Source organism: Dendrobium catenatum, unplaced genomic scaffold (assembly GCF_001605985.2).
Source record: "Dendrobium catenatum unplaced genomic scaffold, ASM160598v2 fragScaff_scaffold_671, whole genome shotgun sequence".
In the NCBI taxonomy this organism is placed as follows: Eukaryota; Viridiplantae; Streptophyta; class Magnoliopsida; order Asparagales; family Orchidaceae; genus Dendrobium; species Dendrobium catenatum.
The window spans coordinates 389,979-416,988 of NW_021319133.1; the positions used below are offsets into that span (position 1 = coordinate 389,979).

The window sequence follows — 27,010 nt, forward strand, 5'->3', positions numbered from 1 at the left end:
CTCTCTCTCTCTGCTTCTCTGAGATCGGGATCGGCACAGGCGGTCGGCAAGGGAGCTGGGTCGGGTGAGAGGATCGGAGGAGGAAGAAGGCTTCGGGGTCGGTTGCGGCTCGGGAAGATCGGGCTGTGGAGATCGGGTCGTGCGTGGGGATCGACGAGAGCAGAGGAGCAATTCGTGGATTTTGGGAGGAGAAGCCGAGAGCTCCGAATGGAATGGATCCTGGAAGCAGAGAGCTCGTCTCCCTCTTATAGAAGCAAATGGGAGGCGATCGAAGCCATCGTCGCAGGATTTGCGGAGAAACGACGCGAACGGCGCCGAATCGGCGCAATTTGCGGCAGAATTTGCGGGATTTCAGTCCGAGGTACGTACAGATTTTTGCTATTTTTGTTTCTTTGTATAGAGGTTAACACCGCACTAGCTGAGGGTCGGTTACCGATCGAGTTAGTGGGGCGGCTGTGAGACTGGTTAGTGGAAGTACGATACGGGTTGGGCCGGGCGTTGAACTGTCTGGTGTGGGAATGGGTCTTGGACTCCTCCAAGTCAAGTACAAGGCTGCAGGCTGCCTCGAGCGTGTCTATTCCTCTAGCAAACAGTTCGGTTCGAAGATCTTCCCAAAGACCAGCTCTGAACATAGACAGGATTTGTGTGGGAGTAGCAGATTCCTCGCCGTTGCAACGAATCAGGAAATCGTCGAAGGCGGAGATGTAATCTTTAACGGACTTGCTTGCCTGGGTTAGTCGATTCCACTTATCTAGCAGTTTAGGGTAGTAGGATGGCGGTAGGTATTTCCTCATAAGTTTTTGTTTCATAGTTCTCCAATTGTTTATAGGGTGTTCACCTCGAGCTTCACGCATGTTCTCCAAGTTGGTCCAGTACAGGTTTGCTCGACCAGTGAGCTTCATTTCAACGAACCTGACTTTCCTAGCTTCCGAAATGTTGTACCATTTAAAGTACCTATCCATCGACTTGAGCCAATCCAGGAAAACTTGAGGTTCAAGAGTTCCGTCGTAAGTTGGGGCGTCAATCCTAATGTTCTTCAGTAGTTGAGCGTCGTTGTCTCTCCAAGGGTTGTCGTTTCCTATGGGTTCTTGATGGGGTCTTGGGTTATGTCGGTAATGGTCTTGAAAATGTCCGGGATCTCGAGGTTGGTCATGATCGGGTCTGTTATCCTCGCCATAAGGTGAGTGAGGTCTCGAAGGTGTGTAGTAGCAGGGTTCCTCATACGCTTGATATTATCTAGTCTGTCACTCGTATGTCGCCTAAAGTCAGCTAAATCAGTTTGGGTGTTGCGGATCTGCTGCATAACCGATCCCAGTTGTCCCACTATGAGGTCTAAAGTCGCTTGCAAGTGTTCCGGATCCATTGGAGATGGCTAGGGGTTGCTAAAGAAGGTGTTGGGGTGGAGGGCAGCACCTAGACGCTAAGCTAAGATGCTCCTAATGCCTATATATGATGCTGGAAAGTTAGGGACAGCAACCTACAGCAAAAGCCTAATGTTGTCTAAGTGTTTGGGAAGTGTCGAATGAGTGGACAGCACTTAAACAATGCCTAAAAGTCCACTAAACGAAGACTAACAGTGGCTGTAACAGTGAGGACAGCAATGTGAAAGTAAGGAATCGATGCTCTAAACACTTAAAGACCTAACAGATAAGAGGCTAGCACTTAATACAATAGTTAATAGGTTCTAACTTAGCTAAATGCTTGCAGGAATTTTCAAAACAGTAAGGAAAACAGTGAAAATTTCCTAATTACGAAATGATATGCATGCAAGTTTTAAACTACAACAAGAGGCTAGACCCTAGGATGTTCTCTAAACATGTCAAGCATGGTAACCATGCTCTGATACCAAAATGATGTGATGCATGAATTGAGTTACACATGATTTAAGAAAAGAAAGTTAATTAAAGCTTAACCATTCATAATTTCATGCTTCAAAGTCAAATCGGTTACAAGAGCTTGTAGCGTTCCTCTTTGCTTAGGCAAAGGAATTACAATAAAAGAAGATAGCCGGGCGATTTAAGCCAATACAAAGGAAAATAGTAAAGTTAAAAACTAGCAAATAGAATCCAACAAATAATAAGGAGTTGTTCACCTTGAAGCCTATTCTCTCTTTACTACGAAACTAGGGTGAGCGGCGGAAGATCGTCCAATGGGGAGGCTCATAGGGGCCGGCGGTTTGATTAAAGGGGAATGGTTTGAATTTAAAACTGAATTAATTTCAGTTTTAAGTAAAACCGGAGGGAATTATTTTGAAATTAGGAGTTGAATTTCAAAATAGGATTAGGGATTAATTGTGCAATCAAGAGGGGGCCCAATGAAGGGGGCCGGTGGCATCAAGGAGGTGAGAGGAGGATTAGGGATGAGGTGGAGGATTCCAAATTAGGAGGATGACTAGGAAATTATTATTTCATGAATCCAATTTCATGGATGTGAAATTGATTTCAAAAAATTAAAACTTTCCTAAAATAGATCGTCCAAATTTGGAAATAATTTGAAATTTGAAAATCAAATTTCAAGCGAGAATGCGAGGGAAATATGTGGTGGTGGAAGGGTGGTGGAGGGAAGCCGGCGGCAAGGTGGCCGGCCGGTGGGGGCTTTGATATGGCCGACGGGTGGGTGGAGCTCAAGGGGGACGGCTAGGGTGGAGAGGGGAAAGGGGTTGGCTGCTTTCAATATGTTGGGGTGGGTGATGGTGAGGGATGATGGGAAGATCCTTGGATGCATAAACTAGGAGAACTCACAAAGAGATCTCATGTGAAGAACTCACCAAGAGATCTTCTTGAACTCACAAAGAGAACAAACCAAAGAAAATTTTCTATTAATCAATCAATACCTCATACAAGACACAAGAGCCCTTTAAATAGGCTCCACATGACAACAAATATAAAAGTCTAAAATGCCCTCCGGGCTACAAAAGCAAACTAATACCCTCAAGGGTAAAATGGGAAAAACTAGAAAAGAAAATGCATAATACATAAAATGCTAGTGCAAATAAAATAAGTAGTAGAGGCTCTCCATCATGGCCGTCGATCTCTGATTTCGTCTCTGGTAGTCTCGCCGAAATCTCCTGTCGATGACCTCATCATTCTCTCCGGGTGGGAGAGAACTCGACCCCGTCGAGTGTGTGCCATGGAAGCTCTCATATAACTCTAGAAGATCTGGGTCCAATCTCTGTAGCTCCTCTCGATCAATCCACGTGTCCTCTGTCTCCGGTGTTCCTTCCCAATGTTATTTGGGGCAACGAATGCTTCAACATTATTTATGGTTGTTTCTTTACCTTACACGAAATTAAGGATTAGTTAGTGATCAATCTTCTAGTGTCGAGACAAAAACCCCAATCTGCATCAGAAAATGTTTTTAGTTGTAAACAAGATGAATTATGAACAAATATACCTTGCCCCGGTGTAGATTTGATGCAGCACAGTAAATGATAGGCTGCTGTTAAATGAGATTTCAGACTGTGAGCTTAAATTGGCTATGCCAAAATGATTATGAAGAATCATAGCTTATTCTGATTTTGTTGTGATAATGGTATCATCAATGCAAACAATTAGGGCAAGAAATTTGGTGCCACAAACTTTGCTGAATGATGAAGAAGATTTAGCCTACCGTTGGCCTGATGCCTGTTTAAGCCCTATATGGACTTGCGTAGTTTACAGACTAGTTTATTATTTGATTGCTTTATCTCTCCCTCACGTGCGTATCCTGGAAGCAAATTCATATGAACTTCCTCAGGCAAATCATCGTGTATCTCTATATAAAAGAGATACCAATTTCCGTCTGCAGCGATGTTTTATTAATTGTAGTCATTGTAAAGTCTATTCCTTTTTGTTGCTTGCACCCTTTAGCAAAAAGCCTTGTTTTATATTTATTTATAGTACCATCCCGGCTATGTTTAATATTGTAAGTTCATTTGAAACCAATTGAATGTTTTCCTAGAGGTAGGGCAACGATTGACCAGGTACGATTTTCCTGAAGTGCTCGAGTCTTGGATTTCATTGCATTTTGCCATTTAGGAGAGATTATGGCCTAATTATATTGTTGTGGTTCAGCTTGCATAGACGCCCTCGGGACGTATTGCCTGGAAGGACTAGATAAATGGTCATGAGAAATAAAATTTCACAAAAGCTAATCACTTTTGACTTTGCTATATGTGTTCTAGATAAATAAACTTCAACCATTTTATTAGAAGTGAATAAATTATAATGAAAGTTGCATAAATATGATGGTATTTTCATAATGGTAGAACGTCGAGAATGTAATTGTTGCTCCGATTTGTGATTTGTTCAATGTTCGGAGCGCCCTCTCAGTGGCATTTGTTGTGGGGTCAAATGAATCCAAAATTTTAGGTATATTATTTTTTTAGGAACATTTAGGCCAATTAAGGCAGACTCACACACACATGACATACACAAGACTCGAACCCAAGACCTCTTAGTTGATAGTCTAAGCTCTCAACCAATAGACCAAGGTGAGTTGTGTAGGTATATTAATTTCATTTGGTGGCTTAGGAATAACCAAGGTAGGGAGTGGATTTGAAGTATTGTCCCTTGTGGTTATAATGTTAAATGGAAAAATCTTTTCATGAAAAATGACGTCTCTAGATATAGTCTTTTAAATATTCTTCTTTTCTATGTTTATAGCCTTTTTAAATTTGGCAGAAACCCTGGGAAAACACATGGCCTAGCACATCGATGAAAGTTTGTTCGTTTAGTTGGTAAAGTAGATGAAATGGTGGACATCCAAAGACTCAAATTTGCAAATACAAAGAAGATTTTCCCATAATAATTTATTTAGTGTTTTGTTTTGTAATAAAGTTGATTGTGTCCTATTGATCAGTGTGTCTGTGACAACATTCATTCCAAAATCTAATAGGAAATTTTTATAGGAAATACATGGCTCTAGCTACATTTAGCAGATGTTAATGTCTTTTTCCACAACTGAATTTTGTTGTGGGCGTTCAAAATGAGAATGTTGATGAATGATGTCAAGTTCATCAAACAGGTTTATAAAACTTTATTATTTTGATGTTTCCATCTTAACCTTTTAAGAGTTTTGTTAGAGTATGTGTAAATCGTGTTGGGAGGGGTTTATGTATGGAGTGGAAAGCCCTAGATTGGTTCCAATAAACTGACGCTAGGTATCCATTCTACTCATGGGAGGGACCTACAGGAGTATCTCTATGACCCTTGCACCTAGAACCCATGCAGTGTCCTTTCAGAGAGACTCCCAAGGGAAGAGCAGTGCAGTTTGCCTGGGAGGCAACTTCAAGCAACTTACAAAAGCAGAGGTGCAGGATAAACGAGCAAAAGGGTTATGTTTCAGATGTGATGAGAAGTATATGCCGGGGCACAGGTTTAAGGACTTCTCTTTAGGTTCTCATCGTTTGTGATGACGAGGAAGTTGAGGGAGGTAGGAGTGAGGCAACAGCAGAGGAGAAAAAGCTGCATTTAGACATGGAAGAGGTCTTCTTAAACTCAGTGATGAGATTCACTCTGAATCACACTATGAATGTGGGAGGAGAAATATCAAATATGGAGGGATTGGTATTGATAGATAGTGGAGCTACCTACAACTTTATCTCTAATCAGGTTGTAGAACAATTGGGGGTGAAACTAGTGGACATAGGGTGCTATGGGTGATGATGGGGGCTAGGGAGATAGAGACAGGTGGAGGGGTATGTAGGGGAAGGGGAGTGATCCTGAATATATAGAAAATCCAGGTGGAGGAGGATTATCTCCTATTGGAGCTAGGGAGCATTGATGTCATACTAGGGAGGAAATGACTACAAATCTTTGGGGATACCAAGGTGAATTGGGGGACATTGAAAATGGAGCTGATGGTGGAAGGGACAAGGATGGTGATTTGGGCAGATGCAGGTTTCTCCAAATCCATGGTGTCTCTCAAAACCATAGTAAGGGTCATAGTGGAGGTAGTAAGAGGATTTCTGGTGGAGCTGTTGAGCTTAGAGGAGATCAGAGGAGAGGAAGAGGGGGTCATCCCTCTTTCAGTATAACCAGTCATATAACAGCTCAGTGAGGTTGTTCAAGCACCAGCGAGGGAGCAGGAGCACGCCATTACTTTGAGGGAGGGGGTGTCATCGATTAGTGTCAGGCCTTACCGCTACCCTCAGATCCAAAAAGATGAGATTGAAAAACTATTCCGGGAGATATTGGAGGCAAGAATCATCAGGCTGAGTGTGAGCCCTTTATCTTATCCAATTCTATTGGTTGAAAAGAAGGATGGAGCTGGAGATTTTGTGTAAACTATCGGACCAGGAATAAAGAGATTGTGCCAGACAAGTTTCCTAGCCTAGTGATAGATGAGCTTTGTGGAGCGATGGTATTCTCGAATATGGACCTGAAGTCCGAATACCATCAGATTTGGATTAGAGAGGAGGATGCTCCAAATACGACATTTAGGACCCACGAGGGACACTATGAGTTCTTATTGATGTCGTTTGGCCTCACCAACACTCCTGCTACCTTCCAGTCCTTCATGAAAAGTGTGTTCTGACCATGCCTCGGGAAGTTTATGTTAGTTTTCTTCGATGCCATCCTAGTGTATAGCAGGTCCAAGGAAGGGTATTTGGAGCATATGAATGTGGTCTTAGAGGTGTTACATGAGCATTAGTTGAGGGTCAACCTAAAGAAGTGTAGAGTACTTAGGGCATGTGCATAGTTGTCAATGGCGTAAAATAGCGTGCGCTATAGCGCACAGCGCGGCTCGGCACACCTACGGCGCAATGTTTATGGCGCGGCGCACCGACCGCGCAATGTTTATGGCATAGCGCGGGTGTTGAAAATAGCGTGCGCTATTTGCGCCATGTGCGCACCATGGCTCGTAGCACAAGGCGCAAAATAGCGCCAAATTATGTTTAGTAATATTTAGTATACTTATGATTATTTTTTAAATTTATTTGTTTTTATGTTAAAATAATATAACTTATACTTTTAAGATGATAGAAACTTTCGTTGGCTGCCCTAGTTTAACGAAATGACCTCTCTGCTTCCGTCGAATCCATGTGGTTCTCTCCGCCGAATCCAGTCGTTCGCTTGCGCCTTCTCGCATGATCCATTCGCTGCTTTTGCCGTTCGCAGGCTTCTAGCAGGATTCCGCGCTGCTTCCGCCAAATACGTCCCGCAAACCCGCACAGTTTGCTTTTTCCGTCATTCACGGGCTTCGCATAGTTTGTTTTTTCTCGCAGGATCTGTTCTTCTGCTTCCGCCGAATTCATCCCTCAGAGGTATGATTCCCTCAGAGTCGTTTGACCATTTCCTTGCATTTTAGGGGAACTGTAGGCTGTCATCAATTCTTTGGTGCTTTCAATTGTTCTTTTTATGTAATGCTTATGTTTTTGGAAGGATGTTTTTTAAGCACTTTAATTAAATATATGCAAGTTTTGTTGGGTTCTTTGTTAGGTAAACTCAATTTTTTATCACTTTATGTTTTATCTTTTTCCTTTAGCCTCATACCTAATTTTATTCAAATTGATTTCCATGAATGAATTTCCCTAGATATAAAGCTAATTGATTTAAGATAGAAGTTTGTGGATGACACATTGCTAACGATTTGGATATGAAGTATGAAGATATAAAGGAATGTCTATAAGTGATTAGTTTGTGACAGAAGAAACGCCTTATTGGAAGGATTTTTTATGTAGCCTGTAGGGTTATTTACTTATTTATGAGATAAACTCAATATTTTATTGAAAAGTTTGTTACAAAAAAATTTATTGAAATATGAAGTATTTGAATTTGTTTGCTTTTAGGTGATCATAAGATGACAGATTCAGTTCAATCTTTAAAAAAAGATCCAGCATAGAAATATGCTATTCTGACAAATGAATCTGATAACAACAGTGTGACATGCATTTTTTGTGGTTCAATTTTTTATGATGAATCTAATGAAGAAAATGACTTTATTGCTGGAGAGAAAAATTTAACTTAGACAAGTGCTGCTAAGGTTACTGGTGTTTATGATAAAAGCTATAATATTCGAAAAAGATCTAAAGGGAAAGAGAAGGAATCTTCAATTAGGCATGATATTGCTATTGAGAATGAGGATGAGGAGGGTGATGAAGAGGCTTATGAAGTAGGAGACACTGCTAATGAAGATATTTTAACATTTACTGATGATGATGATTCCCAAGAAGAGCAGATTAAATTCTTATTTGACCTTTAAAAAAATATTGTAATATTTAAATTATGAGATTTTGGGATGTTTCTTACTCGAACTTATATATGTTATGGTTGTCTTTCATTATTATGATAGCTTGTCTTTCATTTTTAATGATATTTCATATTCATGCTTATTATTTTATAATTTTTATTTAGTTTGCGCCATGTTCAAAAAGTCGCGTGTCGCGCCGTGCGTTATGCGCCATGGCTCCAAAGGGACCTTTGTGCCTTGGTGTGTCGTTCGCCGTTAACAGGTATGGGCACGTGGTATCCCAGTAGGGGGTGACCATTAATCAGACTAAGATTGAGGCCATAATGAAATTGCATTTGATTATGAATCTTAGGAAGTTGAGATTGACTGGGTACTACAGGAGATTCATGAAGTGATACAACACCATATCTTGGCCACTGACCGAACAATTGAAGATGGATAGTTTCTTGTGGAGAGAGGCAGCGATCCAGGCCTTTGAGAGGTTGAAGATAGTCATGACCATGGTACCAGTCTTAGCCCTACCCAATTTTAGATAGACGTTTGTTGGCAAGATTGATGCATCAGGATATGGATTGTGGGCAATACTCATGCAGAACCACCAACTTATAGCTTATTACTGGCAGATGTTGACAGCCAGAGCCAAAATGGAATCGATCTATGAAAGAGAGTTCATGGCCATTGTATTAGCTATTTAGAATTGATGACCTTACTTGTTGGGCCGACACTTCAATATTATGACATATCAGAGGAGTTTGAAGTACCTGTTAGAGCATAGGATGGTGGTCGAGCATCAGAGATGGCTTTCAAAGTTACTGGGGTATGATTTTAAGATTCAATATAGGCAAGGGCTAGAAAATAAGATGGCTAATGCTTTTTCTAGATGCGTGGGTGAGCACTAGGAGTTAGTCATTTCGATACTGTTTATGTTGGATTGGGAAGGGCTATTAAGGAGGAGAGTGCGCAGCACAAGGAGCTGAGAAGGATCAGAGCGGATCTGTTTAAGGATGAAAGTAGCCACCCTGTCTATTCTGTAGATGGGGAGAGATTGTTATACCAGGGGATGTTTCTGCTGCCTTTGATCTCGATTCATATCCCACACTTGTTATAGGAGTTCCATGGGAGCATTGTTGGGGTCACCCTGGTGTGCATAAGACATACAGTAGATTGGTTGCAGAGTTATATTGGAAGGGTATACACAAGGATGTTTATGAGATAGTGGCCAAGTGTGAGGTATGCCAGAGGAACAAGTACATGGTTATGTCTCCAGAGGGACTGCTATAACCCCTAGCCCTTCCAGGCAGAGTGTCGGAGGTATCCATGGATTTCATATATGGGTTATCCCAATCAGAGGAGTTTACAGTTATTTTGGTGGTGGTGGATAGAATGGGCAAATATGCTTCCCCTGCGACACCCTTACACGATAGTGATAGTGGTGTCAGCATTTATTTGAGAGGTGGTCAAAATACGTAGGATAATGTAGTCTATAGTGTCTGACTGAGACAAGGTGCTTCTCAGTCATTTTTGGAGGGAGTTGTTTAGGTTACAAGATATCGTGCTGAAGTGGAGCACCTCTTACCATCCTTAGGCAGATGGGCAGATGGAGGTGGTAAATAGGAGCCTAGAGACATACCTGTGATGTTTTGCTTCAGAGACACCTCGGTTGTGGACCAAGTGGCTGGGGTGGGTAGAGCACTGGTACAATACTTCGTATCACTTTGTGGCCTAGATGACTCCTTTCAAAGTGTTGTACGACAATGATTTGCCTCACTTGGTGCATTTTGGGCAGAGTAGCACAACAGTCTTTTCAGTAGAGCAGTATTTGGAGGAGACTGGAGAGGGATTGGGTGTTGAAGGAATTGAAAAGATATCTGTTGAGAGCCTAGCAGACCATGAAAAGTATGCAAATGGGTGCAAGAAGGACATTCAATTTGAGGTAGGGGATAGGTTGTATTTAAAGCTTCGTCCCTACAAGCAGAGGATAGTGGCTAGTAGGAAGAATGAGAAGCTAACCCAGAGATATGTTGGCCCTTATGAGATAATGGAGAGGTCGGAGCAGTGCGTATCAATTGAGTCTACCACCAATCGCGACCATACACCTAGTATTCTGCGTGTTACAATTGAGGAGAGCTATAGGGGATCATAATTCAAGTGTAGAGTTACTAGTGGCATTGACGAATGATTTGGAGGTGGGTTTGAAACCACTGGAGTTGGAGGGAGTACGAGAGGGAAAGGGAGGAAGTAAGGAAGTGTTGATTAAGTGGAAGAACTTACCTGAGTATGATGCCTCGTGGGAGCCATATAAGAGGATGAAGCATCAATTTTCATCCTTCCACCTTGAGGACAAGGTGGTTCTTTGGGAGGGGGATATTGTTAGACCAACTTTCATTTATACTAGGTTGAAGCCTGGCTCTGCCTAGGCTTATCCCACCCCCCCTTGGGGTGGGGTCCACATGTTAATGAAGAGAGAGGAGGAGCGGATGAGGGAAATTTGAATTGGAGGGGCTGTTTTGGCATTTTACTTTGAGTTTTCATTTAATAGTTGTTTTCACCCTAGGGTTAGGTTTATGTATGTTTTTGACTGAAATTAGTTTGTGGTTAGGGAATTTTGGGCTCTAACCGTCGGCTAGGGTTTGGGGGAGTTAGATCTTCCTCTCCAATTGATTTGATGGATATATGAAGGTCAACATATAGCAACAAGAAAGTTTAATAACAATTAGTTACTAGTTATAAAAGCTATTCAGTATGGCTGCAAGTAGAAGACTAACGGTTTTAAGCTTTCTCTTCTACTTCTGTTAGCTATTCAATGAGCACCTTCTCCTTAAACTTCTATCTGAAGTTTGTTTTCTTTAATTTTGGATTGCTGATAAAGGAATATATATTTAGAGCAAGTGATTCAATCATAACAGTGAAAGTATGGTATTTTGGCCATAGATGCATGAAGTTAATGGTTGAATGCCGTCACCTTCAACATTAACTGACAATGAGGAAAACAGCTCTTCATGAAGGGGTATTTCATTCTGTTCTTAGAGATCCTGAACTCACTTACAGTCATGTTCTTCTCACTAAAACAAAACACTAAATAAGTTCTGATACTCGGAGATGTAAGGGCTATCCTACTTGTATCCGAGTCCTTTTGCAGTCAGTCCTTTGCGTTCAAGTATTCTTATTATTTGAGTACTGTTACCCTACCGAAAAATATACAAATATACATTTGGGGTCTTCATAAATTTCAAGTATTCTTATTATATGATGGAAGTGTTTTACATAGAGGAGTTTTTTCATGAATTCTTTGAATTAATGTTTTTCCTTGCTGCTACTGCCCTTGATGTCCATCTCAAGAGAAATTATTACGTGCAGAGTTCTGAAGTATAGTTACGTCCGGACTCCAATAAAAACGTGACACGTGTCCTTGTACACAGTGCGTATAAATTTATACACATTGTGTACACAATGTGTATATTATGTATATAAATTTGTACACACTATGTACATAATTTTGTAATTTGTATATAGTGTGCACAGTTGTACACACTATGTATAAGAACACGTGTCACATTTTTTATTGGAATCCGGACATAACCGGACTCCGCACGTAATAATTTCTCCCATCTCAAGTATGTCATCAAAGTCCTGTTAATTGCTTAAGATGTCACTTCATAAACAGCAGAACATATTAGCATCGTACATAACTACATAAGCAAATGTACCAATGGTCTCGTTTCTTCTTTAGGTTGTCAAAAGCCTGGTATTTGTTGAACTTCAAGTATGATATTCTCTTTCTTTTTTTTTTAAAGAGAGAAAATGTGATTATTAACAAGAGAAGCAAGCGAATAAAGCACTTGACCCCAATCACCGTGGAAGTTATGGACCTCAATAGTGAGAAATTATTCTATGCGGAGACTGAATGCAGAACGTCATTTGGAGACCAGCCAGAATGCGTGCCGAGCAAAGGGTGATGTGGCGCATTCTGATTGTTCTCCGAACCGACATTCGGCACCCACATAGAATAATTAATCCTCAACAGTATCACTACAAAGCCTTGCAAATAAATCAGTATCCCTGATGGGAATCTCTGACTTCAGTATCAATGGCTTTGATTATTTTTGTTTTGCATTATTTTCTGCATTATCGATAAATTCTACTTGTTGCTCTCTTCTCACGTGCCTTCTGGTTGGCTCTTATGTCCTATAATCCTTTCGAGCTCTTTGCAGGGCATTTTCTTGTATTTGTTGGTACAGAAGCATTTTCAACCTTTCTGTATGTCCTACACAGTTCAAGCATGGAGATCTATGTCCTTGCAAGTGCTCCGCTGCATTGTTTGTGCACAAAAAGGTACGATTTCTCACACTTGAGGTCCTATTTACTCGGAAAAGCTGCCTTCTTTGCTTCAGCACTCTACTTTGAGTGCATTTATCAGGATTTAGCATTCTAATCTATGGTAAATAATAAGTAGATAATTAGTGTGCAATAGATGCTTCATGGCATGGTAAATTTAAAAAATTATTCATCTATATTTTTAATAGAGAATTTTTTCTACTCATTCAATTTAGGTTTTGTTTGGGACAACTTTCTTATTATTTTTTTCAATAAAAAATTTTTGGAATTAAAAATCTTTGTACTAAAAAACTGCTTTAGAAAACTATAAAAAAATTTGTGTGGAACAATATCATTTTTGGGGTAAGATCCAACGACCTTAACCACAGTGTTACCATTGCAATCAACATATTTTGCATAGCATATCTTAATCATATCTGATGAAAAGATAAGATGTTGATCCATCATTTTATTTTTGTGTAAAACTCTTCTAAATTATATAAAGCTAGAAGCCAAAAATGTCTTGTGACATATGAAAGGTATCATAAAAGCTTGTAGGCTGGGCTTCTCCTTTTGGCAGAGCGGCTACTTTGAAGCAAGTAGTTTAAAAGTGTTTAACAAATTAGTTTTAAATTTTATTTTAGGCAGTGAAGCAAAAGAGAATTAGGCTTTGTTTGGTACGGTTTTTTTATTATTTATTGAAACAACTTTTTTGTATAAAAGTTTTAATTTTTGTACTAAAAAGTTGCCTTAAGAAGCATGGTAGGAAGTACTTGAGTTCGCAAATAACCCTAAGGGTAATACTTGAGTTCGCAAGCAAATCTAGCAAGGATTGAAAATTGAAAAAAAACAGCGAGTAAAATGACTCATTTCAAAGAGAAATCAACAAAAAATCATGCAAGAAATTTAGTAGATCGAAGAAGAAACACAAGGGAAATACTTTGATTCAATCCATGAACAAGAAAAATAAAGCAAGATACAAATTTCTTCAATTCGAGAGGAAGAAATACTCTTCAAATCTCTAGCAAAGCCTAGAGCCCAAACAGAACAAATCCTAGGTCTCAAAATTTGGCAAATCTCAAGATCCCCTCAACCTTAGCCCCCAAAGGACTAATTAAAGCCAAAGGAAGCTTACAAAATCTCTAAACAACCCTTAATTCAAAATTTTCTTCCTAAACACAATTTAATTAAGTAGGGGGTCCCACTAAAGCTTCCCCCCCGGTTCCACCTCATGCTTGGGCCGGGGACTATAGCAGTGAATCAGTCCCTGTTGGACCGATTAAGCCAGCCCCTCCTAGGGTGTCACAAATAACGTTTATTATGCTAGGAGTTTTAATTTTTTTAGAGGGTAATCACCGCCACACAATTCTGCCCCTCCTAGAAGTTCAAATCTATGTGTGGGAACATTTAACATTAAATTTTTATATAACAATAGCAACATCAAGCTTTTATCTCATTATGCATTTTTGCCTCATTCATGTGATGCCTCTGCTCGCTGTATATTAATTTGAAATCTATGCAATAACTTAAATGTATAATGAAAAATTTTATGGTCCATTAGTTATGATAGATATGATTGTTCTTTGAATAACGAATATCATAATTTTGGGGCATATTTTTTATAATTCATTACTTTAAGCTGTTCCAGAGGTAGTAGCAGGTGGGCCCGTGGCCATAAGGAACTTTTATTACGTCATCTAACCGGACGTAGCTCTACGTTTGGTCAGAGGATTGTTACTCGGTTTTTGCTCGGTATTTGGTCGGTATTGCTAGGTATTCTTTGGTAATAACGAGGAATACCGCTCTGTGAAGATCAATATCGAGTAATACTGAGCAATACCGAGTAATCCCAAAAAAGACCGAGTTTTTCTAGAATAAACTCGGTCTTTTTTGGGATTACTCGCTATTGCTCGGTATTACTCTGTATTTTGTCTTCACATAATGGTATTTCTCGTTATTGTTGGTATTGCTCGGTATTTCTCGTTTTGTGCCTGCGATCTTAGTGCCGTCCGAACGTACCTCTATGTACGTTCACCGGACCAAATAAAAGTTCTGGCCATAAGAGCTCTTTTATTCGCCGCATCAAGGGACCAAATTAAATAATTGGATCGGTGGGCCCACGATTTGTACTTATTTAATTTTGGGCTTTTGAGCCCATTAAGACAAACTCAAATGCGCAAGAAGTTGTAGTTTGGAAGTTATCGGTCAATTTGGGATTTGCTATCCAGTACATATAATGGCAGACAATTTTCTCAGTTAAGGCTGTTAACATTGTACATGATAACAAAAATTTTGTTCAGAAAAAAGTTGGGCTTATTAGTGGTGAGTTCAGACTTCAGATCAACCTAAAAATAAAAAATTAATTCATTTGATTTCACCTTTTTATATAAACTCACAAAGCTATGAATATTATTTATTTTATTAAGTTATTGTATATAGGGATGTCAATTCGGGTCAAAGGGCCAGGTTTGGGTCGAACACGTAACTAACCCGAACACGACTCGACACGAATGACCGGGGTTGATCCAAAATTGCTAGTTTTTGGGGTCAATCTTCGATTTTCGGGTCAAAAACGGGTCAAACACGGGTCAATCTCAGGTTTTCGGGTTAAATACGAGTTTTCGTGTCAGTTTTGGGTCATTTTCGGGTTGCTGGGTCAACCCGAACCCGACCCGATTTTTAAAACGGTTTGATTTGTTGAACCCGAATCCGACACATTTTGGGTCCGGGTTGACCCGAACTCAAATTTGTTCGGATCAGGTTCGGATCGTGTCAAAAATTGACACCCCTAATTGTATACCTCATTGTAAATTAAGTGTTTTTGTTGTTGTTTCAAGTATTTTGATACCTGTTGTATTTGCACAAGAAGACTAAGGTTTCATTTTCTTATTGTTTTCTAAGTCTTGAGTTGTAGCACAATTTTTTTTTATAAATTAAAAAACTTTGTACTAGAAAATAGCTTTAAAAAGTAATAAAAAAAGTTGTCACAAACAAAACCTAAATTTGAATTCACATTTGATCGATTATCATTTATTATTGACTATTAAGATTTAGTATTGGTTTTGTTGAGCTTTATATTTGAATCAATGATGATATTCTCTTTTAGCTTTTGTGAAGAACTTTTTATAGTTGTATGTGGCTAAATTTTATAAAGGAGCAGATTAATAGGTGGAATTAGCAGGAGCATCAAATCTAGTTTTTTTTTTAAAAGTGCATATGCGTCGAGCGATCTGGGGCCTTCAGAATGTGCCAAATGAATTGGCGAGTTTTGAATACATCGAACGGTTTAACGCATTCAACTCATCAGGTCTCCCATCAACTCTCTCTCTCAACCTATCAATTTGTTTGGCTCATTCTAAATGCACCAGACTGTCTGATACATTTGCTCCTTTTTAAATTTTTTTATTGGATGGTCTGCTATTTATAAAATTTATCTGTTGTATGTCCAAATTTGAGTACTAAAAGAAATGATTGGATAATAATATTGAATGGGGATTGAACTCGCTCGCCAAAGCAAGATTGAATTTGGTGAGACTCGAAGCGACCACTAACATCATTAACAAACTCGCAAAACTTGAAGAACTTTGCCTATCTCTGAGATCTTTGTCCCTTGGATGGTTGGATCGGCAGCCAGTTCTGACTTTGGATGATCGTTTTTCGCAATTCAAGAAATTTATTCATTTTTTTTAGGCTTCAGATGGAGTACTAAGCTTTTTGATTCCCTGTTGTAGGACTGTTTTTGTTTTCTTTTTAAGCATTTTTGCTTAGATTTTTTATGTTGTAATTGTGTTCCGTTTGCTCTTACTGAAACCTCCTGCAGATCAGAAATTTTATGCGCCTCCGTGATCGGGAGCTTTGTGTTACCTTGGAAGTTGATATTCTCATGTTCTGAAGTATCTGAATGTTATTCTTACTAAATTTCCTTTTTGGATATCTTATCTTAATATTAAGTATCTGATTCTCGCAGGTTTTTATTGGAGGAGTTTTTGGATCAGAATTGGTTATATGTTGGAGACTTTTCATTACCATTTGGACTCATTTTTATGGGCATATTTGTGTTGGCTTTCCTCTGCTGGTGGGGGAATTATTCTATGCAAAGTCCGAACAGAGTGATCCGTTCAGATTTATTGCGTATTTTGTGAGTAGTATTTGCCTATTTGAAAATATGCAATAAATACTCATAAAATACGCAGCAATCTAGACGGTTGTTCTCGTTAGGACTCCGCGCAGAATAATTTCCCCTGTTGGTGGTACTTATATCGAAGATTGTGCAGTTCTCTTCTTTGGTTGCTGGAATTAGGGACTATGCTGAATTGATTGATGTATTTGGACGGTCTTCTCTAGCAAATCACAAGTCTTTGTCCCTCTTCAGGACATTTTGTCCATTTTTCTGAGGCATCGGATGGGGAATCAACTTTTCTCAAGCGTTCAATTTAATTTTAATGTTTTTATAGGCCAAATAAAGTCTCTAGATGCTAGTTTGAGTTTTTTTTTTTTTTATTAATTTGAGCCAAATTTTTAATATATTTTTTACGCAAATGACAAGACAACTATAGAGGAGGATCACATTGGATTAAAGCATTAAAATGCATAAGGAATATTACAAAATTAAAGGGAGCAACATAGTCTTTTCCAAAATTTATAAAAAAAAGACTTTGCATTGACGCATTTAAGGAGCTTGGGATCATGTGACAAGAAGGATTGGAGAGGGGAGAATTCAAATCTCTGCATATCAGAACTTAATGTGCATCATTAACAACACAATTAATGTTGCCTTAACCATTAAGGCCAGCACTTATCGTTGATAACAACATTGAAGCTCATAGTTGCCACCAAACCTAGCACTCACCATTGTCACCATGGTTAATGCTTTTTGTTGCCGGCAACAATAAGGTATCGCACGATACATATTATCAACAACAATGTCGACGCTCAATATTGACGCTTGTCACCATCTCTACCTAGATCGTACATTTGTATTCTTGGTCGGTGTTCCTCCTCTAAAGAGAATGACTAAGCACATCACTATCACTACATGACTCCTCTTACTCATGCTTCGTTTGGGACAGTTTTCGTACTGCTTTATAAAACAGTTTTAATACAATTTTTTTTTGAAATAAATATTGTACTAAAACTATGTTTTACAAAGCAGTACGAAAGCTGTTCCAAACAAAACTTAAATTTCACCATAAAAGCTATTGTTCACATTTTATATTTATTATATTGTATCAATACTTTCTCTAAATAGATGTAAGGTCATCTTTTTGTGTCTATGAAATACTAATAAAATCATTACAACTGGTCTCAATTTTTTGACTGTTTTTTTCCTCTCCAAAATTTTCATGTGAAAATCCTCATGTCTCATATGAGATGATTTAATTTTATCTGTCTCTGTGAAATTTTCACTCAATACTAGAATAAAAAATTTCTCTCGACTATTATGAATATTCCATCATACGACATCAATAACTTTTATAATCTATCATAAAAGAACTTCACTTCTATCAAAGAAAAAATTTACCTAAAAACACATAATTAAATAAATCAAAGGGCACACGTGGTTCCTACTGGCTAGGGTTTAATATTCCATTTACAAGTTTTTTATGATTATTAATATTTTTTTATTGCTAATTACTTTCGTTGATGAGATTATGTGTTTAACATAATTTGATTTAGGCTTCGTATGGGACAAGCTTTTTTTTGCTTCCTAAAATAACTTTTTAGTGCAAAATTTTCTAATTCAAAGAAATTTTTGTACTAAAAAGTTATTTTAAAAAGCATTAAGAAAGCTATCACAAATGAATTAGGCTTCTTACTGCTTCTTAAAGCAGCTTTCTAGTAAAAAAATTAAAATTTTACACTAAAAAATTGCTTTAAAAAATAATAAGAAAGCCGTCCCAAACGAAACCTTAATGAAAGATCCACAAAAGTACTTCACCTAACTTTAGCCACTTCCATCAAAAACTTTTCAGAGCATAAAAACAACTGTGTTAGGTGCTAATTTATTACTCTTTAACTTTCTTATAGTAAATGCATTGAGCACTTAATCTTTAAGAGTTAATGAATATGCCAAAATTTTGTTATAATGATCATCAGTTGATAGAACAAAATAAGCAACATATCAATTAGTCTTCATGAAATCATGGCACAATCAGTGTAAGAATTCAATATTGTTTGGTAGAAGTCGCTTTCCAACAAGTTTCTCCAATTCAATAAGGAGATTTCAATAGCATTCAACTCTCATTTGTAGAGTACAACACACAAATTCAATTGCATTCAACTCTCAATTTGTACAAGTTATAATATGGCATGCTTCATATTCTTTAGGGTTCTTTCATTTAACTCTCATTGAAGTGTTCATCTTTTTTTCTCTTGTGATAATCAAAGAATCTTTAGTGAGCTATCATTTTCTTCGCTAAAAATATTGTTATAACCATTAAGCCCTCAAATAAATCAATGAGATTTAAGATTTTATTTGGAACAACTTTCTTACTGCTTTGCTTTTAAGACCTCTATCGTAGTTTTTGTTTGTCCATTGCTTTTTCGTTGTTTTTAAGAAATTTTTGTACTAGGAAACTACTTTCTACAATAACTTTCAAGAAAGTTATTTTCTCTAAAATAGCTTTATAATCACCTTTATAAAAGCTGCCGCAATCCCAAACGAATTCTAAGGCTTTATTTGGAACAACTTTCTTATTGTTTTGTTTTTCAAGTCGCAATCATAATTTCTATTTGACTATGGTGTTTTTGTTCATTTCTATAGCAACTTTCAAAAAATTTACTTTCTCCACAACAACTTTATGATCATCTTTGCAAAAAGATGCAGCCATCTCAAACAGATCCTAAATTGAGGCAAATATTTAACACATGTAGAGCATCGTTCAGATTCTTCATTATTTTTTTTAGTTCTGATCAATATCATCTTTTATAATATTTGATGAGAAATTACATTGAAGTACATGAAATGAAGCACCTGTAAACATTATTCAGGTCAAGGTTTTTTTTTTTAAATGTAATTTAGGGAGGCTCATATTCATCTTCTATGAGCGAATCAATCTTCATTTCATTATTTGTAGTAGATGATGACAACTCTCATAATATCTTGAATTAATTATGAAATGTTTATTTGATTTGCTATTTATCATTTTGTGCTAACATCATGATTTATTTCATTAAGAAATGCTTTGCATGAAATTCTTACATCTTGAATGCACTATTTGATTCTAAATTCCAAATTGATAAAAATATTATTTTGATCCAATTTTATCAAATATATTTTTATTTTATATCAAATTATAAATAAATAATAAAAATAAAATCTTGAACAATCTTAAACTCTTCATCAAATGCTAATTTTGTAGTTGTCATCATAGAATTCACCTTCTTCATGCTCTATATTTATTAGCTTTTTTATCAAGAACATTTGGTCTCAAGTGGTTTCTCTCATAGAACTCTCTAATTGGCTTCAAATTACATGTGCATTGGCCTCTCCCACATAATGGCAAGAAGACACTATTTTAATGTTAGGATTACTAGGAACATTCTTAAATTGAAATTACGAAAAAACAAAATGACTCAACTTAGAAATCGACGAGCCAATTTTTTTGCCCCACCTCTAAACTCAAAATTGATTTCCGATCGCTTTTTTACCGTTTTCAAGAAATTGTTGCGCTACATAGCTCATTTTTATAGCAGCTTTTAAAAATTTACTTTCTCCACCACAGTTTTATAACCAACTTTCCCACATGTTGCGGCAGTCTCAAATGGACCCTCAAACTCTTCAAACTCAATCAGCCCAATCAATACATTGCTTGCCTGTTCAAATCAACCATCTTCATGTCAAATCAGCTACCATTGGCACAAACACCTTTCCTTCATTTAAGCTGCTACATATATATACTGAAAAGACTAGGCATAAGAGAACATGAACCCAACCTCTAACATTCCCCAAACTCTCTGTCAAATTACAAACGCAAATAAGCAACTGCTGTTACATGTCAGCCATTAATTGGCCTCGAGCTGTAGTAGCAAGCCTGGTTGGGGCCCACAGCACCACTGATGCCTAAATAATCAACACCACTTAATTACAGACAGATCATAGATAGATCATCTTCCCATAAATACAAAAGATAATTAATCTAATTAACATCGCCAGTTCATACGATTTTGACTATCTAGTGTCAGCTGTATGACAGGTGAAGATGCCCAGCTCATAGCCCAGAACAAAAGAGAATTCTGTGCATAAGTTCCAAGTTTTTTTTTTATTTTTTTAATTTTTTTTAATTTTTTGTGACGAGGAACCATTTCCTGTCACACCAGGGTTTGTCGAGCACGTTTGGCGGTCCGTAAACCCTGGTCGACCTACCGGTCCACCCACTCCACTGCACCTGCAGCCGGCGCTTAGAAGCCCCCACTGAAGGGGCGCTGCCGCTCGAGAGGAATCGAACTTAGGATGGGGGTATCCCATCCGAGCACGCCCACCAATCAAGCTAAGCATAGGTGGCTCCAAGTATAATATGAAAAAGGCCAGAAAGGTCATCTTAATTTGTGCTAAACAGTCTTTAGCTTTGCTGCAAAATGCTAAAATATCCATGGGAAAGTCTTGGTGCATAAGAAGTATAGACAGTCCCATCATAAATTCCATTACTTCCTCATTAATATAATAGTGAATCCAAACAAAGAGCACATGATTTTCAGTACACCTCACAGTCGTCAATAAGGACCCATAATTTAAAAAACCCTCCAATGAAGCCTTTCATGACATCACTAATGCCATCAAATTGCATTAAAGAGTGTGGGGCAGCGGTAGGTCATCCTATCCATAACAAACAACCACAAGATCAGAATTTATCACATTTTCTACTAATGGCTAGAAGCACTCCTCTTTTTAAGAGAGGATTATTATGTCCTAAACATGTTTAAATGTTTCTTTTAAAAAAGATCCATATGATCAACAGAAACTACCTTGTTAGTTCCAACATATACTAGCTAGTAAGATTATGTTTAAATGATTTTCACTCACCATATGCTTAAATTTGCTGGTTGAAATTAGATTTGACTGTCAATATATTAAGCCCAACAGTAGTTCATCTTCAGCCCATAGTTATTAACATAGTTCATAACAAGCTGTAATATAGCAAAGTAGCCAATGATTCAACTGTGATTGAATGGTTCAAAGGGTTTGTAGTTGCCTCTGGTTTTGGGAATCTTATATGGTTTTGGCCATCTTTTGTCATGGTTAAGCAAAGTTTAAGAGCAATTCACTTCTACAATGACCGAGTGGTATCTTCGAGAATGATACTTGAGGTGTTTTAAAAAATCCTATTTGAGTTGAAGTGATAAGAGCCTTGATTTTATGGTGGAACCAAGCTTGGGTTCAACTCTAATGTTTTCCTCATCCTCCCTTCTTGCCTCAATCTGACCTCCTACACCTTCAAATCTCAGATACTAAAACAAATGATTAAATAGCTTATCAGGATTTAGATGATTTTGCAAATTATCATGCCAAACCATTTTCAGAATTTAACATCCCAAGATTTACTAATTCTTACTTAAGTTAGCCCCTACTTGTAGCCAAATAGCCTCTGCACCCTTTAGTCCACTCTCTAACAAGTTACTGTTCCTGCTTAATCAAAATAAGAATTTTGCTTTGTTTTTAAAAAAAATGACAGAAGAATTTTGAGTTTGTTTAATCTCTGTAACAGTGATTTTATTTTTCACAGCACAATAGCTGACAAAACTGCGGTCATACACACCATGAACAAAAGGAAATCTGTCAAGTTTCCAAAGTAAAAAAGAAAAAAGAAAAAAGAGAGAGATCCTTCATTGATTAAAGAACTAGATGAGTTCAGGCACAGTTGTTCTACTTGTTATATCTATATCAAACATCACTAGTAAATTGTCTGTAACTTAGAGGATCAATGCTTTCAGACAGACTTTGACCATTAAAATATTTCTCAGGAAATATAGAAGAAGATCTGTTTCTAATGAGAACTAAGTAATTTTATTCATTCAAACTGCCACAGCTGTTCATACCGAAGGGCACAAGCAAAAAAGGAAACTGGAAAGCAACCATAATAAATAGCTCAGCTCACATGAATAACACACTACAGCCCGACCATATAATAAATAATACGGCTTTAATGCCCCATAAGGCCACAACTCCTACCCACCTTAGCTTTTCTAGTTGACTAGTTAATGCATAGCTGCACATTCCCAGCACCAAGAAGCCTCCCTCTTTTCATGGAGAAAAAAAAAATTATATACAAATCAATAAAGCATGTGCTATAGTTTAAAAGAAAAATGAATATTTTACAATGTAGGAGTATCAAACAGAAACAAAATACTATTTTGATTATTGTCCAATTTCTCAGGAAATCATTCACTGCAAAATAACAAGAAACATCTAATCAAATAACCATGTAACAAACAGGGCCCGTCAAAGATAGAAAAGAAAGCAAGCAAAACTTCAGTTTGATCCCAAATTTAAAAGTTTGATTAATAAAACTGTAAATCTAACACAATGCTCTAATGTTCCATTTTCAAACCTCATACATAAGCAGTATATTTTAAACCAAATGCAAATAAACATATGGAACCAAACAATTACCCCTTCCTCCCCATTACACTTGCATCAAAGTGAACTGTAACTTAGCAAATAGAAACTAGCATTTAAAATAAATTTTTATAGAGAGATTCAGAGGTTAGAGATGGCATCCAAAACAATTACAAGTCCTGGGAAGAAAGGAGCAGAAGCCGAAGGGCCTGTTTGGAATGTTGCAGCTGATGGCATAGCAACAAGGAGAAGGAAGACATAGGCCCTTTGGGCCTCCACAGCAAGTGCAAAGAGCACATATCTGGAAGCTGCTGAGCTGCCGCCGGGTTTCGTTAAGCATCAATTGCTGGATCCCCGGCACTGGCGCCACTGGCCTCATCTCCTCCATTGCTGATCCCGCGGAACCGTCTGCTTCCTGGGCACAAAAAAATGCAATTTTTTCATCAGAACTGGTTGAAATTGGGAAAATAACATTAGGAAAATAAATAAAGAGTGAGAATTTGCAGCGGGGGTGAAAAGGGGGAAGACCTACAGCAGAGAAACTGAGATTGGCGGAGATGGTAGCCATGAAAAGAAGGAAAAGGAGAGGAAGAACCCAGGAGAAAGAAGCCATCTTTCTCTTATTGCTGGACTACGAGGAGGAGCGGAGGGGAGAACAAGGAGGGTTATGTGTTGTTTTTGGTACTGGAAATGGGAGATCACATTTAAAAGAGAGTTCGTAGAAGGTTGAAAGGGATAGTTAGCGAGGAAGAAAGGGGCGTGAGGGAACGGGGTTTAGGAAAGTTTGCGGCTGAGGCCCGTTCGTTCCTCGTAGTCCGCAGGAGTAACTAGCGAGTAGCGCGTACAAATTTGATATTTATTTTTTTTTTTATTTTTTTTAATTTTAGGAATGAGAGCTAAATTTAAATTTAATTAAATTGATAAAAATCTAATATATAGGGAGAAAAATTAGTATGATAGTAAGGGACAAAGAATTATTGAATATTCATGATTGGAAAAGATAAATATGGAGGTATATGAGAATTATTTGCATGCTTTTAAATTATGAAGGGTTATATTCTCATTATAATAAATAAATGAGAGTAAATTTATATTTTTTATTTAATTATTAAAATCATAGAATAAATAACTATTAGTTATATTTTATATTAGGATAAAATTAAAATAATATAATATTTGTAAAAATCAAAATTAAAAAATATATATATGTATATATATTGATAAAGATTTAAGGAAAAAACATATTTTTATCTTCATACAAAATTTTAAGAATTTTTTACTTTTTATTCCTTATAATATACATATTTGGATTAGTATAACCCTTATACTTTTATTTGGCAAAATATTATATAGATGTTTTTTTTTATCAAAATACTTTTATATTAAAATATGAAGGGCACTGCCATATTTGCACAGATGAATGAATATATATAACTTGAACCACTCATGTCATTCATCTTCGTCGAAAATATTCTAGCTTGAGTGGTTGGGCTACTGCATCTTCAATAATCCTTTGATGTCATCCCTTCCAACTCATTTCAAACAAGACGAGTTTTAACATTATTCGATCTATGTTATATTTCATTCATCAACCCTTGCAATGTCGCCGTCCTCATATTATCATAATATCATCTATTATTATAACGCCCCAAGACCTAAATAGGAAGAATTGCACATTTGTATCATCTACTTAATATAACATACCTACTGATTTCAATTTATATCAATTAAACCAACGAAGCCATCTGTATATTAAATCATTTATCAATATATGCATCACCATTCAAAATTCATATACAATAATTAGAAGTTCAACCTAAAACATTCATCTATTACAAACCCTTTGGTTACAAAGAAACACAAAATACACAAGAATAAACTAAATCTTAAATATGACTCTAATTAATCTCATTCAACTGGTCCCTTTCATGAACTTGAAAATCAATCAAATTCACATTATGAGCACACAACCCAACAAACAACCAAATCCACCACTAAATTTAATGCAATGTCTCAAGAATCAATATGCAAGTTCAACTCAATCAATATAAAATAAGTGATCATAAGTACGAAATTAGCAATCAATATCAATATATCAATAAAAATTCAATATGATCAATAAAATAAAAGCATCTCAAAAAGTATAGGAATCTATTAAAAATTTAATAAAATTTTATAAGGAAATTTCAAGTGTCATACAATAAAACATATATCGACTATCTAACAATATATTCATGTCAATGATTCCATCATATATTTTCCATCAATGATCATGTCATGTGTATGTGTCTATCAGTATGTCATATCAGTGTATCATATCAGTATATCTATCAATGATTATAAGTATATCTGTCATATATTATGTCACGTTATATCAATTTCAATGCTAAATCAATCAGTTTTATCTATCAACTAATTGAAATGTACTATCATATAAATATAATCATCAATAGCAAAGCAGGACATCTAGCTTTAATGAAGTATTTTCATTCTTTTATCTATCATTCATAAGTCTTATCAATTATTCATTATATCATCAATTCATCATCATTATAAGTAACTTTAAATAATCTATAGAGAATCGTCACTCTTTGCACGTTAGTACAATTCAGTCAATCAATTACAGGCTAACATATAAGATTTCACCACCAACCTTTTATTTTGAGGAAAGTTTGTCGGCTCATTCTCTTATACAAGGTATTTATTTAAAGAGTTGACATGTATTAATTATAATATTAATAGCTAGACTTTTTTGCTTAAATATAAATGCCACATTCATTTCATATTAGTCATGTCATTCTTTTATACAATGTAAGTCAATATCACGTATGAAATGCATTACTCTAGGAATTGCAAGAAATCTAAATATTATTTATTTAATTAAAAAAATATTACTATTGATTTACACAATAAAATTGAATAATGTTATACAATCCAACACCATATGCACATTCCATAGTTACTATAGAATAGAGAGAATCAGCACTGCCACATCGAATTTCAGCACCTAGTGCTGCAACCCCAAAGCAGTAGTGTTCAAAATCACAACGGCACAATGCCATAGTTCAAAATTTAGAAATTTTAAAATAAATACATTTAATAACTGTATGTTATTATAACTCTCCACCTTAGAAAAAATTCATTCACGATATTTCTACTAATGATTTAAGGTGCACAAAAATAAGCATAAAATAAATTTGTTTCAAAATAAATTAGTACAATAAAATTTTAAATCGGATAAAAAATCTCATCGAAGAATCCAAACCAAACCAAAAAAATGATTTTTATCATACAGTTATGCAGTTCATTCACTAACACATCATTCAGTATACAATGAAATGCTACATTAATCAATCACCAAAAAATAAATACATTGGATTAAGAGCTATACTCGTAGATCCTCTAGGTGTATTCATATCATCTTGTTGAATTAAACTGCAAACTCTAGGTCATATTTGTGTTAGTGCTGGTGTAACAGAATATGTTGGCTCCCTTTGACTTCCATTAGCTCTCCTTTTATCTATCATGTTTGCGGATCCTTCACTATAACTCTTGAATCCCATAGTTCTATATTTGTAGCCCTACCTAGACTGATATGATCTAAATCTAAACCCTATTCCCTATAACTACTGTGGAAAATCAGCCATCCGATGTCCTCGCTCTTCACATCAAAATCATTGTTTAGTCATCAGAAAACACCATTTAGCATGCCTTATGTCACATCAGACACACTCCAATACACTTCCCACGTTCAACTTAGATTCTTTCTTGTTGTATAATGATTTACTTCTCTTTTTAGTGATATCTCTCTTAGTCATATCATCTCCTGATCTCTTCTTGCTCACATTTTGTCTGAACAACGGTATAGCTAAATCATTCTCTACTAATCTAGCTCTCCCAACCAGCTTTGAAAGTCCTAAATTTTTAATGGTATCAATGGATGTCTCAACTCATCCTTCAATCATCTCA

General features: G+C 36.7%; 1 protein-coding gene across 1 annotated transcript; it reads right to left on the reverse strand.

Moving 5' to 3' along the window:
- Positions 1-22,811: 22,811 nt before the first annotated feature.
- On the reverse strand, positions 22,812-23,849 carry LOC110105627. Its single transcript, XM_020835204.2, has 2 exons — positions 23,574-23,849; positions 22,812-23,456 (listed from the first exon to the last, which is right to left on the reverse strand). The coding sequence occupies exons 1-2, from the start codon at positions 23,652-23,654 to the stop codon at positions 23,190-23,192; spliced, it is 348 nt and encodes a 115-aa protein (XP_020690863.1). The 5' UTR covers positions 23,655-23,849; the 3' UTR covers positions 22,812-23,189.
- Between the last annotated feature and the right edge of the window lie 3,161 nt (positions 23,850-27,010).

What these genes read in the sequence shown, in the direction of transcription:
- LOC110105627 (XM_020835204.2), bottom strand. Translation starts at nt 23,654, where the DNA reads ATGGCTTCTTTCTCCTGGGTTCTTCCTCTCCTTTTCCTTCTTTTCATG. An exon ending in CCAATCTCAGTTTCTCTGCT is followed by an intron (nt 23,457 to 23,573) that starts GTAGGTCTTCCC and finishes TTTTGTGCCCAG; the next exon opens with GAAGCAGACGGTTCCGCGGG.